Genomic DNA, 20,615 nt, shown 5'->3' on the forward strand with positions numbered 1-20,615 from the left:
TTTTTGAAAATTTTACAATTTCTCGAATTTTTTGCGACAAAACGGTTGACAACAGAAGCGATACAAAATTTTTTTCGGAAAGCGGGTAACTAGGTCTTACCAACCGTGAAAACAGAATTTTAAAATTCGAACCGGAAGTGCTCGAAAAAAATTCGCAAACTTCGACTTTTCAGATAAATTGACGTTCATTTGTTAATTTATGTACAAAAAGACACGCATGCGCAAAGCAAACTATAATAAAATATAGTTTATTTATATCTCTATGTACATACCACAACAAGAATTATAACTCTACCTGTCTCCATAGCCGAATGGTGAGGCTCCGAAATTGACCATTTTCCATGTCTTCTACAATTCATAAATTGTACTCCCCGTCTTTGATGGCCCATTACTTGGCGGGAAAATTTTTTTCGACAAAACAAAAAAATATGGGTCTCTTAAAAACATGTCTAGTTGCTATAAAAAAAGTTTCAACAATTTCTGAGATGGTGATGGTACATGCTCTGCCTGAATTGAAATGGAAGGCACCATTAGGTAAAACTATTAAATCACATTTCATATAACTGTTGGTGAATTGGTCAATGTTAGAACATCAGAGATGTATTATAACATACCTCGATGAATTGGATTCGAACTTCTGGCTACGAAGTTCGTCTTCTAACTTCCTCACAGTGGATGGATGTCCACTGGCAATGTTGTTAACAGCTGATTCCCAATAGTGGCTCTATCGAGAATAATCCTCGGAGACTAGTCCAAGACTGCTCATGGAGACTGATTCAAGACTGATCCTCCTACGGGTCTCTCAGAACTGATCCTAATTCAGTCAAACATTAGCTTTTTATCTTCGTGTTCATGATGACGAATTTGTTGTTCTTTGATTACAAATTCTGAAACTCTTACATCTCTGAGCCGAAATTGTGCTGATTCACAATTTCTGCGTTTTCTCTCATTAACCAAATTCTCCAGACAGCTTATGTCTGCGAAATTCACACTTTTACCTAATTTTGATAATGTGTACATGTTGACATAAATTTCTACAACGTTTTACATTTATTTGTTTCGTATTTGTTTTTATATTCTTATGACACTGCAGACTCGTGTCTATTCCTTCAAGAAAACAACAAGCATCAGCAATGCGTAATATGATGATATAATATGTCTGCAACCTAATTACAACAATTTAAATCATAAACAAACATTTAACTATTTCCTTCTGAAACCAATTAATGAGATTGAATAAATTTAGATCTTAAAATCTTCCAGAATTTTGGCGTACCGTGACACGCATACCGTGACAATATATATATATATATACTAGCAGCGTTCACCCCGCTTCGCTGCGGTCACCCCGGAACGCAATAAACTTTGTTACTTAGATAATTTTTACTTTTTCCCTTCAAGTAAAACCATAGAAGATTGCAGTAAATCTTAACATTATATCGCCTGTCATTTATGTTAACCCGCCCCGCTTCGCTGCGGTCACCCCGGAACGCAATAAACTTTGTTACTTAGATAATTTTTACTTTTTCGCTTTCAAGTGATATGATAAAAACCATAGAAGATTGCACTAATGTTAACATTATATCGCCTGTCATTTATGTTAACCCGCCCCGCTTCGCTGCGGTCACCCCAACCCGCCCCGCTTCGCTGCGGTCATCCCGGAACGCAATAAACTTTGTTACTTAGATAATTTTTACTTTTTCGCTTTCAAGTGATTTATAGCGCCTGTCATTTATGTTAACCCGCCGAGTCACAGGGTCATGCGGGTTGCATATAAGTACGTTTATTTTTATATGATGAACTAATAACAAAGGATTTGTACGTATGGACACCTGAATGGTCAATTATCTCAAGACACTGGTAATTGAAAATTAAAGTGATATGATAAAAACCATCTAGGGTCCAAATCCTAACAACCCCCCAAAAATGAAAGAAATCGGTTCAGCCGTATTAGCGTGATGAGCGGACAAAGGATTTTGTGCGTTCTCTTTTATATATATATATATATATATATATATATATATATATATATATATATATATATATATATATATATATATATATATAGAGAGAGAGAGAGAGAGAGAGAGAGAGAGAGAGAGAGAGAGAGAGATAAAACCTTTATTTATAATGTGATGTCCAGGTGGACCAGCTTATGCATGGGTTAAGCCCTGTATTCACTTGTTCGACTTAGTCGCCCGGCTAATCGAATTTCTTCAGTTGCAACTAAATCGAAGCGACTAGCCCGAATCAGATCGATCGATTGTGCGAAATTGAATAGTGCTTGTCGACTCACTCTCCTCTGATCGACTCGAAATCGACTGGTAATTCTAAAGATGTCCAAGCGGAAAGTAATTGGGACAATTTGCCGTGTTATAGCAGAAGAATTAAGGGACGAAATCAAAATAGCAGTGACACGAAAAAAGAAAAAAAAATGGTGTTGGATAAGGGAATGGAGATTAAGAAGACTGTATTTAGGAGCGTCATATACTTAGAAGAATTTTCAATAGAGGATCCTTGTGTAGGTTTCAGCACTTGTCATGGTTTCACAGTAATAACTCTAAACTTGTAAACATAAAATACTGCTTACCTACATTTTGTAAAAATGCTCTGCCAGTGGAAACCAATATCCTATTAGTCTTCTTTCATTTATACTCATTTTAACCATGAAATCACCATTTTTATGACGGTCTATTGTAAACTTGCAATATACAATGTATTAAGAAATCATTGAATAATGAAAAAGATATGATTTCTTTTCTAATTGACATAATCCCATAAAATTGCAAAGTTCTTTACTAGTATGGGCATTAATAAATAGAAATCGTGCAATTCCAGTTTAGGTACACGTACTTAGTCATATGCCGCCTTATGCAGAGTCGTTTCGACGCATGATTAGCGTCATACTAAAGGCTTGACAACTACAGGAAACATATGTTAGTCGAACTCTTTAGTATGGTACTAGTCACGTATCAGAACAACTTTTCATAAAGCCCATGATGTTCATTTCTTTCAACGATATTTTTACTCTTGCAGAAGAGAGAACTTAAATTACTGGATGCATATTTACTTTAGAGAGGCTTACCTGTTATCGGTATAAATAGAGCTTAGTGCCATAAAACCTAACAGTAAAGCACTAACCAACTTGTGCCAGGTAGCTTCTAAAAGCGTGAATGTTATCTAAACCACTCAGGGTAGGAGCAGCGAAACCTTTGCTTAGCATAAAATATTAAAAATCTAATTCTGGTAACATGGTTAGTCTAACAGGTCATATCATAAGACTAACCATGTTACTAATAGAGCTTCGTCCTTGTATAATGCGGCTTAAAAACCGATTAGCTTCATGAAACCAAGCTATCTTTGGTTGGTATGTTTCTTCCATACATGCAGCCGACCTTTTCGAAGTATTTACTTTTGCAACTTCTCTACTATGGATCGTTCTAATATTTTTTAAAATTTTATTCCGTAAATCCGGAGTTATGACTTTTAAATTCATTTGATGAAATAATTGTTTCTAGTGGTGTTTCACTAGCAGCAATATTCCTGTAAAGAGCGTTTTTCTTGAGAGAGGGGAGGGGTATTTCAGAAGCATTCATTTTTCTCATATAATTCTCAATGTAATATCATCTTAGTTGTACCGAAACAGGCCATTTCCAAGACACCTTTCCTTTCCGCTAAAAACTTTTTTAGAATCAGGTGTTTATAATACTTGTCTTTGCTGGGCAATTTCATCGAATAGACCCCAGAAAATAGAGCGTCTTTCAATTCAGTTGCCAGTTAATTAGTCGCTTTCGACCAGCAGGCGATTCAGTCGAAGTCCTCTTTACATAGTCGACTGAGTCAAAAGTGACGTCAATTCAACTGAATCGACCACAAATCGACCACGTGTAAACGCCCCATTATACCTCAACCAACGTTCCCATGTCTCAATTCTGTAATCACCTATACTTGCCAGGAAGGGGCGTAATTTGTGTGGTTTATTAATATCATCTCTAAGCAAACCTCTTGGGCGCATATTTACTTACTCATCACTTATATTGGTATTAAGAAGGTGCCCCTAGTGTGCTATAAATGTGGGTTGATTACAAATGTGAAATTGTTGTATGCATACATTGTTTTGATATAAATAATTAAATTACAATATTATCATAGCGACAGTAATTACAGTTTTAATAAATTGTCCAGATGCCTAAAGTAACTATAAATTAAGTCTATGTTTTATAGTTTTGATTTTGTGTGGTTTATAGGGTAAAGATTGTCGACATTTGCATGAGACATCTTACATACGAATAGTAGTTCAGAAAGGTAATTACCATTTTTCTTTAATACATTGTACTTAGTCGCACTGCCTGAAACCTTAACAAAGGTTGAATAGTATAAACTTGAATTGAATTGATAATGAGTAATGAATTATTTAATTATAATTGTAAAGAGAAGTGGGATTCAATTGTTTTTGTAATCATTTTGTTTGGAGGTATTATTTTATTTCGAAGTTTTGCACTGTTCACAATAAACTTAAGCATTTTCATAATTAATTGTATTTATGTAAACATCTGCTTAGATGTAAGAAATAAAGAACTATAAGGCTCTTGTAAAAACTCTTTAAAAAAATATCCACACAAAATAAACAATCCTGTTCACAAACATGCCACCTTCCACTCATCTGGGTGCATATTTGCCAATCCCAAACATTTGAGTATACGAGGTTGGTATTCTGTAATCTTATTGAATGAGCATATACTATATGTGACGTCAAGAATCAGAACTCCATGGCTACGTCAGAACCCTTGCTGAATCTTGTTTTCCCTGACATAAATTCTTGAATATACGTAAATGGGAAGATATGGGGCAGGATCTATCATACACTTTTTTAACGGCCTCCTCCCTCCCCATACCCCTTCAAGTTGGAGATGTCCAGCAATTTTCATTTCGGTAGGACAAATACATGCTGAGATATTCAAAACAACGTAAACGCCTAAAATCGAGAAAACGCAAAATAGCGGCAGCCGATGCGTCGCCATGAAATGTTGTAAAAAATACTTAATTGTGGTTTTGAAGTACTCTTATATCGACTCAACATTTATGAACAAATTAGATTTTTTGAAAAGGTCAGGCGGCAATTTTCCTTTTTTCTCGATCACTTAGCATGGATTGACCCGTACATTACCTTTGCAGAGAAGTCATCCAACCTGTTGCTGCCTATCTTCTCTTCGTATTCTTCGAAGGCATGAGACCCCTGAATTTCAGTACAGAAAGACATCAATTGACACTTTACATTCTCCGCTACAGAATCAGATATTCTGTTACGCTCATGCAGAGTTTATAGGATGCGTTTCATCTTAGTCTGAACAAAATCTACATGGTTCGTTTGTTGTCTGGGATCCAAAGCTGACATAGTACGAATCAGTTTGTATTTCAGAGGGCTACTTTCCACAATCTTTTTGATTGTGCCCAGCAAAAAGTTTCGATAGTCAAGGCTTAAAGCTAGTTTATCTGATGCTTTCAGTTCTTTCAGCAGTTTTTCTGTCTTAAAACCGATGCCCACGAAGATGACAAGTCATATTTCGATTTCTACTTTTACATGGTCAATTACCCCCCTCTGTTTCACACACAAATACACACACACACACACACACACACAATACACCCTCAGCACGAAATAGCAAAAATGCATCAATGTCATCATGAGAATGCTGTATCATTGTGGTCTTCTTCACATGTCAATTTGCACAACTGATAGATAGGAAATAATGTTAGATTAAAAAAAAAAAAAAAAAAAGTTACACTTGCATATTTACGTTCCCTGACTTTTCATGACATTTTACTCAAAATGCATGATTTCCCTGACATGTTTTCATTTTCCTAATATTCCCTGATTTTTCAGAATGTGAGAACTCTGGATATTGTAAATAGTTTGACAATTGGATGAACATGTAATAATTTGTATATATAATGATAGAAAAAGTGTCTGATGTAAGGGTATACTATAATGTTGTTTGTAACATATTAATATATTAAAGGATGATTCGCATTCATGGTGAACTTGTTATTTCGTGGACAAGTTTATTCTGAATTCTTGTCTACCATATTTATCGACGAAACTACCAGAGTACGAGGCATGGATTATGGAAGCACCGGAAGAAACGGGAGCAGTAATGAGCAGGTATGTGATTGGTTCAGATTAAGAATAGGGTAACCACAAATACCTAGTCTTACTTCTATATCTAGTATGTACACTCATGTTCAAAATTATTGTCGCAAGTCTATGTATATGTTGTTCTAGGAATATAATTTTATAACGAATTCGCCCGTTATTTCTTATAATGTTAGTATGTGTATAATCGGCAAAGACATGTATGTGTAAAATTTCATGTCAAAAGAGCAGTAAATGAGAACAATAAAACGAAAATAAAATTTTCATGTCCATTACTAATATTTTATTTAACTCGTTATAATTTTCGTATTTATAATACTTTTCCTATGAAATTTACCACAAATATACATTTTCCAATTATAAACATAATATCAGTATTAAAAGTATCCTGCAAAATCATTATCACATTATATTCTTACAAGAACACAGTTATAGATATGCGACAATAATTTCGAACATGGGTATACATACGCCTTTTTCTGCAAATTGTTTGTGTTCTTTTGGAGATTCCGAGCGTTTTGCCGCAGAAACGAAACTTTTATATCTAGTATCTGTATGCATAGTTTCTATCATGGATGACTATCCCAATCATTTGTCTCTTTTATTTGTATATTTGGTCAGCTTATACGAAAGCTCTGGTGGGCTTTTGTCCTACACCCGAAAATAGTATCACTACAGTAATCTTTTATATACACTTATTTTAACTGTCGAATATCACTTGTAATCATTTTACACTAGTAACCCTACACTTTAAATATAAAATACAGCTGTATTAATTACTATTTAATTCTGCCGCCTGCAGAAATTTGTTCCTTATAAGCACACCTTTTCATGCAGAATATTGACCTGTAAATTTCGCAAAATGTGGTATGCCTAAATTTGACCCGCACCATCTTAATTTCTCTATGTAATATTATGTACACGGTAAACGGTGGACACTTTGTATTACGTTTTTTCACATTAAAAATTAGAGATACGGTACCAATATACATTTTTTTATATTTACGAGGAAACCGATTCAAGTTGACACGAAATTGTGGACGAGTTTATGCGCAATCGAAGTGCTTTTGTGCTCAATGATTTCCATTAGAGGGAAAAACCCTTGATCTCAACCGTTCCGGAGGTATGGAGGGGTAAGATGAAAGCTGGTGCTCTGATATTTTGTGGTTAAGAAAAACGCACCAGAGCGAAAAATAGTGGTGTTCGTAGATTTTACTCGGAGCCGGGAAAAGAATGGGCTATGCGGAATGACAAACGCCATTAACACGAAGAACAAAATTGTATGATATTTCTTGCTAATATATCATGTGTTGGGCGATCGTAGAAAATGAGAAAAGTGAAACGAAAATGTATTAATTATATTGCCAAAGGATCTGAGGCGTTATCATGTAAACAAAAATACTAGGTCATATTCTGTGCAAAAGCGCTTTAGGAAAACAAATCAAATAATATGAAACATAAACACATATTGTTGCAAACGTAAGTACGGCAGTGTGTAGTTGTACGACATATATTAAAACGCAACGTATGAATCGATAAACAAAAATAGTATTTTCCACTTAAAAAAATGAAAACCTGTGCGCCTGATACACTGTATATCACATAAAGTTATTGCATATAAATAACACTGAGTAAGCAAAGTACCTAGTTCCTCATACCGTCCTAAGTAAGAACATACCTTGTGAATCGATACAGTTGTAAACGCCAGATCAATGGAAAGTTCGGACAGCCACCATTTTTACATTTTTCATCTTATTTGACATGATGGTGCTCTTATTCGATTCAGCGTATCAAAAAACCTATACATAGACATCTTACATGCCCATTGCAGGCAACAATGGAACTCCGTTAATTTCGCCTTTCCCCTCCAAAAACCTTCTTCCCCTGGTATTTTTATGAATTCTTTGGTTTTGTAACCCTCCTGTCTAAGGCGATATTACTAAAAATTTCGTGGGTGAAGGAATTTTTTTTTTTCATTTTTAAAAATCTCTTTTGCTTGTATTATCGCAACATATTCAAAAAATTTGAGAAATATCGGAGCACCAGCCTCACCCTTATTTCTCTATACCTCCGGAACGATTGAGATCGAAGGTTTTTCCCTTTTATGGATTTAATTGGACACAAAAACACTTCGTTTGCGCATAAACTCGTTCACAATTTCGTGTCACATTTGAATCGGTTTCCTCGTTAGACATTCATCTTTTGGAATACACATTACTTACAAACCTGTAAAACTTAGGTCCCAGATTCTTAACCAGTACTGATAATTTATGTAAAGAAATTACACAAAAGTGTAGTTTGATCAGTATACGGTGGTATACGCATTTTTTACCTATGTCTACATGATAAAGGAATGTCACTAAGAGAATAAGTCTGTTTCTAAAACAGTAAAAATTATATCTGTGTAGAAACAATATGGTTGCTTCTAGATACAAAGAAAATTACTTTCGTGGTTTCAATCTCACTTACACTGACTGCAGCCCTTTTAAAATTAAAATCTTACAAAGCGAAGATGCAATTTGTTATTGATTGTGCGATTTAGTACTCATATCATATAGTACCTTTACTTTTATTTCTTGTATCTTACTTTATTTCAATCTTGTTTACATCAAGAGGTCTGCACTTTTATTTCGTGTTTTCTATTTTGCTTTCCTTTTATTTACTTACTTTGAACTTAACAACTGTTGCTCTGTCCCACGACGCCAACATAGTTGTTTTGTATTTTCTTGCAATCAACTCGAGCGCTGACTGGCTATTGAATGCTCTTGAATTGAATTGTTTAGAAATCTTTTTAACGAAACGAATTCATCAAGACAAACATGACGTCAGTCCTGACATTTTTATCAAACTGTCCTGAACAGGAGTCTTGTTCAAGCTTCCTTTGACCGTGAACAAACAGCATACATTACAATTCAACTCTATGTTACGACTGCCTGTGTCTGCAGATAGCACGATTGGTCCTCTTTGTTACGGTATGAGACATTTTTCTCAATTCAATGAATCAGGCAAAGATTCTTAATGTCATAACTATGTCGGCCAATAAGATTAAAAGATTCCATCTTCCCATGCACAGAGGTTTGATCGGCAACTATATTGCTCGCTTGCCCCTACGCAACACCAGGCCCACTAACGGTGAACGAGGAACATAGATACTGAACCAGGGACCAATAATGCAACTCAAATGAACATGAATAGCAATTCAGTTTAGAGATTGATTCGCGATGCAGGGGGGTTGAAAGAACAAGAGACTTGCTATAAATTATATATCACAGAGAGGGATATAGGGGTAATGATGTGGGAAAATGATCGATGGATGTTAAAGCATGATATCATCGAACGAACCTGGTGGAAGAATGTCTTCAGGGGAAAGATATCCAACGCAAGGAATGGCCGGCACTCGGATTCGGTCTTAAACCTTATCGAACATGAGCAGGATTCATTGGGAAGACAAATTACAGCTCGACAGCAGGCTTCATGAACAATTTCATAGCCCCATACTGGTTTTCGACAGAGATGAGAACGTCTTCCAGCTGACCTCATCAACGCCCGTATTGCAGGCATACGACATCGCTGTGAGGTTTGTGTATCTGTTAGTATGATGATGATGGTCAGCGTTCACCTCAAACTCATATTTCTCCATTTTCTTGTATGCCTACTTGGGATCATGTCTAATCAAATTTCAATTCCTTGCCCAAATATTTTTTTTAATATATTTTTTTCTTCCTTTCATCTGCCATGCTCGTTGATACATGCATACAAATTTGTGGACCCTGTTTAGCTTTGCGTTTATTGCACCCTCAATGAAACACTCCCTACTTTACAATACTATTTTATGACTGCACTCCAAGAGATGCCTACCTGCAGGCTTTACAGCTATAGAGAAGGTAAAGTTGGGCTCGATTCTGAGGTCAGCAGCCGAGCCCTTTAGCTTTGTGAGATATTGGGCTTCCCATAAATATTGATTTTTCCACAATTTGGCACACATCACATTAAAAATATAGCCGCCGTGGAAAGGAATCAAATATTTAAAATCATACTGTTGTCTACTAGAAAAGAAACACATACGAATATGTATGTAAAGTATCAGAATTTTTAAAAATGGTCATGCAACCTATTTTGGGAAAACTGGATGATTTTTGGTTGAATGGCCCTAATATATGTTTAGAGTTCTTTTTGTATATCTTTAAATTTTTCTGTTGATTTAAACTCATTTGTTATTTAGAAGTATTAATAAAAAAAACAAACTAAACGAGCTGGTGAACTTACAGCAAAAGGTAATCTTCAAATGTTACTTTTATTCTTTTAAAAAAGTCGAAAACTCAAAGGTTTTCTTTAAATAATACAAGTAAAATTACATTTTCAGATATTTATTAAAATTTCATTTCTTTATGAAGTCTGTCATAAATAATAAAAAGCACTTGAAAACATGACAACAACATCATGTATAAACTCATTTCAATTATCACAATTGTAAATGAAACTTCTTAATACACAATATCTTTAAAATTGCCTACTAAAAATGTTTCATTTACCGATATAAATCAGGTTTACAGTGCGTAGGTTGATCAATACCAGACACCTACAATAACAACAAAAATGAAATACAATCTTCAGCAGCACAAAATATTTACATGAAAAATACATGTAATCCCTTTTATCTCATGTCCATACCATTCGAAGTTTCACTTTTTACATTAGACTTGAGGGATTCTTGTAAAGATCTACTGGTCCCCAATTCATATACTTGAACATTAACACAAAACCTATTGGCCTTTCGTAATTCTCCAATGGCCTCCACATCGACAAGCTCTGGCCCATCGCTGGTCCCATGCACGAATAGCAGCTGAGCGAGGAATGCTATGAACTTGAGCCATCCCACCACAACTGAAAGAACAAGGAAAGGTCAGATAAAGCATACTATTAACAATTACAAACTCACTTCAAAACTTTTACAGTCACTGCTGCTCTGAAATATGGTAGCTCCGTTGCTTGGAATTATTAGAGAACGCTAAAAACTTTCCCGGCTAAATTACATATTTAAAAAAAGAATGTTTTACTATATCCGAACACAATAGTTTATATCATAAAACAAGGGGGAGTAGGCTATAGTAGTAAGCATTGTTGTTTCGCAATCGAGAGTAGTTATTTGTTCAAACACCAGCGTCAGTCATCCTTACTAAGTTCCAGGTGCCTCTCAGTTTAGTCAGGTGAGTGCCAGATAGTGCCCATAAATATGAAACTGTGCGGTTTCATTCCGATTGTTGTTAAATATTAAGTGATTCCAGCAGGGGGCAGCTTTAGGATTTTAATTTTGGGTAGGCCCGCTCCCTAGCTTATGGATACATATAGACAGGTGATTGATTAATGACAGTAGGAAATTACATTTACAGTAGCTGTTGATGCTATTTGTTAAATAACTATCTACCATTAATATAAATAGTGGAAAATATATTTACTCTTTATTGTCATTTACAGTAGCTGTTGATGCTATTTGTTAAATAATTATCTACCATTAATATAAATAGTGGAAAATATATTTACTCTTTATTGTATCTTTTAGCGTTTATATATTTTTCTACCGTGCCTACCTGGCCTACCCGCTAATGCCGCCACTGCATTCCAGCACAAACTTGTCTTGAAGGTTGTACTTAGTTTCTAAACAAACAACTAAATAATTGCTACAAACGAAATGACATTAGACGCTAACGTAGCCACATTCAAGTTTAACATCTTGACATAAAAATCCTTCATATTTTACACTGTAAAAAGCAATACTTATGCATTGTAACAGCATCCTTTCATTGGTACGACTGCTATAGCAGTTCTCACAAGTACAATATGTGATTGGACTCCTAGCAATTGCTACAGTTGAATTCCTCGCCGCATCTCAATCGATATGATTTTCTTTCTTCCTTTTCTTTTTTCTATTTCAAGATCTATTCCAGAATGGACCTGGATCATTCATCAGACTGATTATGACGTCGCAGAATCCAAGTACACCAATCGACAATGATGAAAGATTAAAATTAAGTTTTCGAAGATATACATGATAAGCAAAAATATCTGGTTAGTATACTGTCTTGGTAACTTCCACTCAAACTTACCTCTAGACCAATGGCAGCAGCGCAATTACGTATCGTACTTGTGACAACTGCTATAAAGTCAGCACCAATGAAAAAGATACTGATGCAATGCATAAGTATCACTTCATATTTAAGCGGCTAGGGCGAACATAATAATAAGCATCACTTCCGCTGAAACAGAGTTATCAGATGGAATGGGTTGTGATCGAACCCTACAGAACAATATGTAGGTAGTTTAATTTCGGAAATGTACCTGTAGATGGCAGGGTAAGCTTGTTTCGTATGTCATTGCATTAAATTGTATGGGAATGGTGAACCTTCTTTCCCAGTGTACTCGAAAGTTAGAAAATATGACATACCACTATGTTCACCCAAGCCATTCATTTATGGCAAGATGTTCAACTTTAATATGGCTACCTTAGCAAACTCTAGTCATTTCATCTGTAGCAATTATTTAGTTGTTTATTTAAAACTAGAGGGGCCGCGGAGGTTCAGTAGCTTTTGCAATATTAAAGAAGAACTTAAAAATAAAATGTATTTTTGAGAGACATTTCATTGTATGTTTATTGATAATTTCTGTTAAAGGAACGCATGCTAAACCTGCAACAACCAGGCCTATAGATGTACTGTATGACATATTAACAGGATTCCTGCGTTATTTCTTTGTTGGCTCGATACTGTCGTCTTCGCGAATTTTTCTAACATTTTTATAGATATTACAAGAAAACTGATTCATTTTGATACAAGTTATCGATGAATATTACGTTTTTATCGTAATATTTACATGAAGAAACTGTAAAGTTGGAGGAAACTATTCCCACTTTTGCTCAGTTACCCTTGATCGATTTCAACCGCACACACTGGAAATGATTGGGAAGCCCTACAGCAAAAATTATATTGTATTCTATCAAATACAGTATATTGCATTGTTATACCAAAATGAGTATGTTCTACGTAGGTAATACAGAAAATTGTTTTGCTATCACATTATGTGAATATGCAAACTTTGTAACATGAGAAGAGTTTTACCCCTTTTAACCTTTAATTTTTGATGGAATTTAACAGCAAACAATAGGCCTATTTCTGAAGGTCGGAGGAAGGCATATGCGAAGTTTCATAAAATCAGATAAATTTTTCGAGTGTTATTGTGGAACAGACAGACATACAAATACAGGTTGAGTCGAAGAGTAGACATTTTGTTTGTTCCACCACTAACAGTAAATGTTTTCAATATATATTGTATAAAAGTAATTGCAAGGTAACCAAAAAAGTTCTTGCCGTTCTAGAGGACGATAAACAAAGAGCAATACAGTAGACAGTACGTACCTTTAGCTTTCGATGTAATCTCCATCAGCATCTAACACCTTTTGCCACCGTTCCTGCAACTGCACACTACTCTGGTGATAAAATTAGGCGGTCGTGGATGTAAAGAAGTCCGTGAGTGTGTTCCGTAGTTCTCCCTCATATGTGAAGGATCTCCCACGGAGGCGGTTGTTGAGGGAATGAAACAGGTAATAATCTGTTGGCGAAAAGTCCGGTGGATATGGTGCATGGCAGTGTCTCCCAGCCAAGATTCTGAAGTGTCTCCCGGATCCTCTTTGCCACATGTGGCTTAGCATTGTCGTGCAGGAACAGCACACTCTTGCGATTCACAAATACCGGCTCCTGTCGCAATGCACGGTGCATTCTTTCCAACTGCTGAAAATAGAGGTTAGCAGTGATGGTCTTTGACCGTATGGAAGGAGCTCGTAATGCACCACTTGCCGACAATTCCACCATTCAGAGAGCAAAACCTTCCGTGGGTGTAAAGGGGGTCTTGAGGCGTGAGGAAAGGGTCACGGGCGACAACTAATCTCTGGTACACTAGGGAATGTCATAGAGGACCCACTTTTCGTCACCGGTGAGCAAGCGATCAAAGATGGTTGTGTTCAGGTGTCGAGTGAGCAAGGACAAACAGGCTGTCACTCGTTATTCTTGTTGGCTGCAGACAATATGTACAGTACCCACTTGCTTAACTTGTATGATTTCCCTATCTCATACAGGTGACTGTATCAGCGGAAACACGGAACTTTTCTGCAAGTTCATCACACGTTAGATCACTGTCGTCCTCGATGGCTGTTTTCAGGCCCTTATCATCCAACACATGAGGTCGTTCACTGCGAGATTCATTCGAAAGAATCATATCTCTTCAACGGAATTTCTGGAACCAATACCTGACGGTGCGTTCGTTCATGGTATTTTGCTCAAATGCCTGGCATATGCCGCACCTGACAGGTTCACTTTAAAGTCATACAATAAATACAGGTGAACAAGCTGCTTCGATATCTCCATTTCTCTTCGACACTGGACGAGCTATGATTGCTGTAAGTGGGCAATATGCCTGTATTACTGAAGAACCGTGCTCAGACTAACTCCCGATTGCTTGGTAGGCACATGTCATTTCGTTTTCTTTCTGTGAGTGCATGTTTAATGGAACGTGAAAAGCGACAAGAACTTTTTTGGTTACCTGGAAGTACTCTCTTAAGTTATTCATATCCGAGTTTCAATAATAGCCTAGTTGAGAAAACAACATTCACATTTCTCTATAACACTTCAACACATCATTTCTTACAAACTTAGATATTATGCACATTGATAATCATAATTAAATATACATACTAATTGTATTTAAATAAAACGTTTACAATTAAATCGTGTAATAGTAGTTTGTTTAAGCAGTTTGATTCGATCTTCTAAAATGCTCTTCCTTAGTACACTGTTTCACATTTCGATGATTTAAATATTATTTTAATACTATCTGTTGTGATATAAATTCTCTGTAGCGTATAGCATAGTTGTAAAAGTAAAAAATTTAGGCATAAAGTAGGCATAAAATTCTTAAAAAATAATCGTGTAATAATAGGTTCGAACACAAATAAGCCTAACTGAACACACGTGTTGCTAGGGAAAATAAAACAATATACGATTTATTGTTATATGTTGATTGTTATTTAGATATGAAGCTCTCGTGTTACAAATACACGTAAGTTTCTTACATAGTATCACCTTTTCAAGCAGAATTATTCCAAGCGGCAGCTATCATAAAACATTATTTCTAATGCGAGTTGTTGCGCTCCACTACTATATTTGCTACACTAAATCGTGCTTGCAGATGTGTACAAACAACGTATCAACATCTTTTCAAATGAGTTATATCGTCATTTATTGTCACAAACGAGCGTACGCGTAAAATTCACAAATTCCACTCACAAACTTTTTAGAAGTGTATCAGTCATTCGATAAAGCAGCCGAAAATGTCTTCTTTGATTAAATAAGTCATAACTTCTTATGTGAAGTAAAAGTGATATTCAGAATACCGGTATAATATTGTAACGATTGAAGATTATAAGCATACATAAAATATTTTGTGTACATTTTTCTGCAATGTTGTTCTCTGTTTTTCAGAGTAGGTGAAACAAGCAAAAGTTTTATTTCTTTCTTTTTAAATCTCAATCCCTATACCGTTCCTTGCTGGAAAAAATGTATAGCACTGTATAGACTGTTTCAGAGTGTAACGGTTACTTTACAAATGCAGTTAAATAAGCTGTGCTAGGCAGAAAAGTTCATTACAATGTGGTTCACTCTTGTCTTTCCGATATTATAAGGTAGATAGAAAGGGAAATATTGTAAATACATCAGCTCAAGTGAGACGAGTTTTATCACAACTCCTCCTTTGATAGATTGAGTGCACTGGAACAATCACCGATGTTCTTAATTCTGGTATTATAACTTGAAAGCAAAAGTGAGTGAGTATAAATGACGCCAGAGTGATCGACCGCTTACTGGTGTATTGTAGTAATTCTCACCCGATTGAAGTATCAGAATGAAATGAAGAGGTATTCGTTACCACTAGCTGAAAGGTAGGTTCAAGAAGGAACCGTTGGTTTGAAGTTACTTGAAATAACAAAGAATTAAAATTAAACGAGGGAACAAATTTTTGCCTGACTTTAATATTAACGCAAAGCTATTCTTCGTATACACTGAATACTTATGCATATTTGATTTTCATTACGTAGTAATAATAAAAATCCCTTTACCATTTAATAAAAAATAGTTACAACCCTAAGACATAAGTGTTACTATGTGGTACAACATAAAATAACCATACATTTCAACTAAACGAATGGACAGAAAAACGAAGCGGCACAATGTTACATCTAAATAAAGTTGAATTCAATAGTTTGTTAGTCTGTATGTTAGATGTGTTAATAGAACAGGCTAAAAAAAAATCTACTTACCGTGAACATTGCTTAACAAGCAATGGCTGCTTTCCTAGAAAGATATGTCTCACTGTATCCACCACTTGTTCAGTCTGCATTGCTCCTTCTACTGGACTCAAATCAGGTACAAAATGCAAACAGTCTGGCTCTACTCCATATTCCAGCTATAAAAACGTATTAAAAAAAAAAAAAGTTAATACACAAACATTAAAAGAACAACAATGAAACATCGAAGTAAAGTTCAAAACTAAGAATCAGCATGACTAAATTCTCTAAAGTACTTTTTCTCATTCCACACTTGTCTTCGTATCACAGTGTCGACAATATTAACAAAGAACAAACTATCAAGCCACTAGTAGAAAGTGTTCAAGCTCTAATTGCACTTTTTATACAAATTTAAGGACGCTGAATCCAATAAAACTATTTTTAAACATATTCGTCCACGGATCACAAGAAAATTTACCTCAAAGTCGGAATATTTATAAGATCTCACATTTGAGGTAAGTTTTCTAGGAACCTCATGGACACATATCTTTAAAACTAGTTCCATTGGATTCAGTGTTTCCAAATTAGTATTAAAAAATGGAATAAAAATGTAACTAAGTGTGGACATTTTTACTATTGACATAAGCGGTACTTTAAATATCCTAACTGTGAGGATATTTTTCTCTGATCCCATGAACGAATGTAGTTCCACTGGATTTAGCATTCTCAAATTAGTATTAAAAAAAAAAAGAACAATTAGAAATTTATCGAAGTGTGACACTTTTCCTTACTGGCATGATTGTCACTTCTTTATCACGAAACTATGAAATTATAATACAAGATACTGCAAGGATTTGAAGAAAAGAAACAAAATCAGTGATTCAAGAATAAGAAGTGGCTACCCTCCGACTTAGCTGAAAGTTTCTCTTCATAACTAACGAAGTATACCAAAAGCCAAATCTTTTAATTGCATTTGTAACCTCCATGATTCATAGTATTTAGGGCACATACTAGTTCCTAAATAAAGTCTTGACCCGACTACGGTAGGTCCCATAGTATTGGAGCTATGAACCTTTAAAGTTCATTTTTTCATGTTTTCGGCAACCTATAACTCCGAAAGGAACCATTTGTGCACCAAGTTGGTCTATACTTTTTGTCCTATCTTGGTGTCAGGAATCATTTCCCAAACGTTGTCGGTGTTGTTCTGAAACACCCTGTATATTCTCACTTTCCTTTCCGAAACACGTCTAATTTCACTGAACTTATACAAAGTAGTTATTTGAATTTAGTATAATTGTTTCAAATGCCACACACAATCTTTGTTAATTTATATTTAAAGCAACAAAACCCAAGAAACGAGCTTACAAATTTTGTCTTGGTTCTGTTGTTATCATCACTAAAAGTTTGTGCCAAGTTAGAACAGAACAATAAAGGCACCATTCGCAAAACTAAGGAAATAATCATGGGTCGAATTCTGATGTTTTGAAGGTCATAACCATCTGAGGAAAAACAAGTACCTAGGCCAACCGCATATCAACACAATCTTACAGATGATATTAAGAACTATGTATTAAGAATATCTTCGATTAGGTGGAAAACGTCGACTGTCGAGTTCTACTGCAATGGTTTAAGGTAACAGAGTGGACACTTGTCACAAAAAGAAAGGAACTTTTGCAAAGTAACAGCTGGTTCATATACTACAAAAAGATTCCATCTTTATGTGCCTTAACTTTGGTAATGTGGGAAAGCATTGATCACATTACGATGATTCGGACTCCACCTTAAACTCTACATCCACGTCTCATATAGCGTAGGCGTAGAAAAAGAACGTGCCAGAAAAAAAAAAAAACTCAAAGAGAATGGCATCTAAATTTAATTTATTCAAGTTCATTGATAGACTGTTGGTTTCATCAGATTTCTTTCTTAATACCCCTTTCCTATTGGTTTAAAGACAATCATCTATACAAAGTCATGCTCCTTTATTGAATGATTTGTTGGTTGGTAATTTAAAATTTAAATACGCAAACAACAAGAAAGATGCTCATCACAAGTTAAATAAGATTTTTATTGTAAATGAATTAACATAAATATTACAATTATAACGACTGAATCCTACCTGCACAGGAAGTGTCTGGAAGAAAAGCGTAGGAGATGCTACAGCTGTATATGGAGTAGCTGAATTCAATTGAGGTATCATCACTTGACTTGGTAATAAGCAGCAGTCATCTGAAATAGAAACATTGTTAATTTTAATTGCATCAGTGAGTATATATACATAACATTCGATAGTTATGCCATATTTTTCACTATATGTTGTTTGATTGTCTTGAAATTAAAGTACATATATATCCCGTGTTTATTTATGCCAATATTCCTAAGTAACAGAAAAAGTGCAATTAATATTGTATATTGTTAAGGAACAATGGACCATAAGTAGAAAATTCAAAATATAATGAAATACAGTGTAACAATAAGCTAGAATCCAAAAAGATTTGCAATTCGATTCTTCACAATTTACAAGCTCTTGTGTTACCATGTCACTTTCTACGACTTCATACTTGAAATGTAATCAATCAAACACATGACCTACCGGATAGCAAAGCCGTAGATGTAATTTCTGAGTTACTAGCTTTAACACGATCGCGATAACGATCATATAAGATTTGACAACTAAGTTCCAAGACTGATGCTATACTTTGTAACTGGTAACGACAGAAAATTATTTTAGGGTGTAGAATGGGAGGGGGAATTCTTCCCCACAACTCGAAACACTCCCCGGAGCATATCCCGATCATGTTCAACGTAGGTTACTTGTATTTTCTCAATACTACTTCAACCTTCTTCCTGTCTACTTAAAGTCTCTTGGTGGAATACAGGTATGCTTCATTTATTCCTTATTGTAATTTGAAAGAGAGAGAGAACAGAAAGTGTGTATATGTTAATGCCGGGAATAGAAAGTCACAAGAGCTGTGTTTCCCAATTGTGGTCCACGGACCTCTGGAGGGCCGCTCGAGATTTAAAGGATCGCAGACAGATCCTTGACAAATTTTGTCTTGTAACAAGACAATGTTATATGCTGTAACAAGAAATTAAAACAAGATACATGTCACGTGGGTGATAGGATGATATGATTTTATTTATGTCTCGAAGAACACAACGAGTGTAAACACCTGTCATGCAATTAAAATGTCTTCGAGTGTAAGCATACAGTCGTTTCACAGAACTGCCGCTCACTTGAGTCATGACGTGTCAGCAGTCCATCGGTGGTGTACACATGATGAGAGGCAGATGACTTCCACAATTCACACACCTTCACTCCACCAGTGCTTCCATAACGCAACGAGAACCGCCTTTACAAAGGGGTAGTTTTTTGGGGCCGAATTAATAACAGGATGGCAACCGCCAATATAACTAGAGCCACCGTAATGCGCACGAACACAAAACAATCAATTACCCTATACTGCCGTCCTAAGCGAAAAGACCTTAACTCCGCATTTTCGAAAATCAAGATACTGATATGGGAATGTTCGCAGTACAATTCTGCATCTATCTAAAGTTCAATTGACGTGGTTTGACCAATATGTAGGGTCATGAGTGTTTACCTTATGTTCAAAACTGTAAGTGAAAGTAAGCAAAAAGACAAGTGGCAATTCATAAGCAAAAATATTTTAACTGTATTACCACAAATTTTAAATCGTGAAAATATATTTAATAAAGTTTTACTGAAATACAACAAATTTGAACGTACAGCCTAAGCCAAAACGCGTTTTGCTTATTTCCTCGAAAGTATGTGAAATGGAGATAAGGCCTTTTCGCTTAGGAGGGCAGTATACTGGCCTACGTTCCCGTCTTTCTCTCGCATGATTCCACCTGCTACCCTCCAAGAAACTACACTGGCGAGGCAAACGTACTGTTATTCGGGGATGAGATTAGTTTTTGTCTAGGCCACAGTGACTGCTGTGTGGATATACATGAATGTGCAGGGGAGCGGAAAATCCAGCATGTGTTAGCATTTGTCACACAAAACTCACAACTGCCATTTCAGTACAGCAGGCAATAAGTTACACATTCGTCATAATACACAGTAACGTCGCCAATTTTTCTATTGTCTTTATATACACACATCAAGGATAA

At 35.6% G+C, this 20,615-nt stretch overlaps 1 protein-coding gene across 1 annotated transcript in view; it reads right to left on the reverse strand.

Annotated features, from left to right (window-relative positions):
- Positions 1–10,505: 10,505 nt before the first annotated feature.
- The window catches only part of MED16 (mediator complex subunit 16), an 80,192-nt gene continuing 70,082 nt past the window's right edge, over positions 10,506–20,615 (reverse strand). Inside the window, exons 14-16 of the mRNA XM_081735791.1 lie at positions 18,598–18,707; positions 16,515–16,660; positions 10,506–11,038 (exon numbers count right to left, since the gene is read on the reverse strand). Coding sequence (XP_081591917.1) covers positions 10,918–11,038; positions 16,515–16,660; positions 18,598–18,707 — 377 coding nt within the window. The 3' untranslated portion in view covers positions 10,506–10,917. The remainder of the gene's footprint in view (positions 11,039–16,514; positions 16,661–18,597; positions 18,708–20,615) is intronic.

This window comes from Thermobia domestica, chromosome 13 (assembly GCF_964235325.1).
Source record: "Thermobia domestica chromosome 13, izTheDome1.hap1.1, whole genome shotgun sequence".
Lineage (NCBI taxonomy): Eukaryota > Metazoa > Arthropoda > Insecta > Zygentoma > Lepismatidae > Thermobia > Thermobia domestica.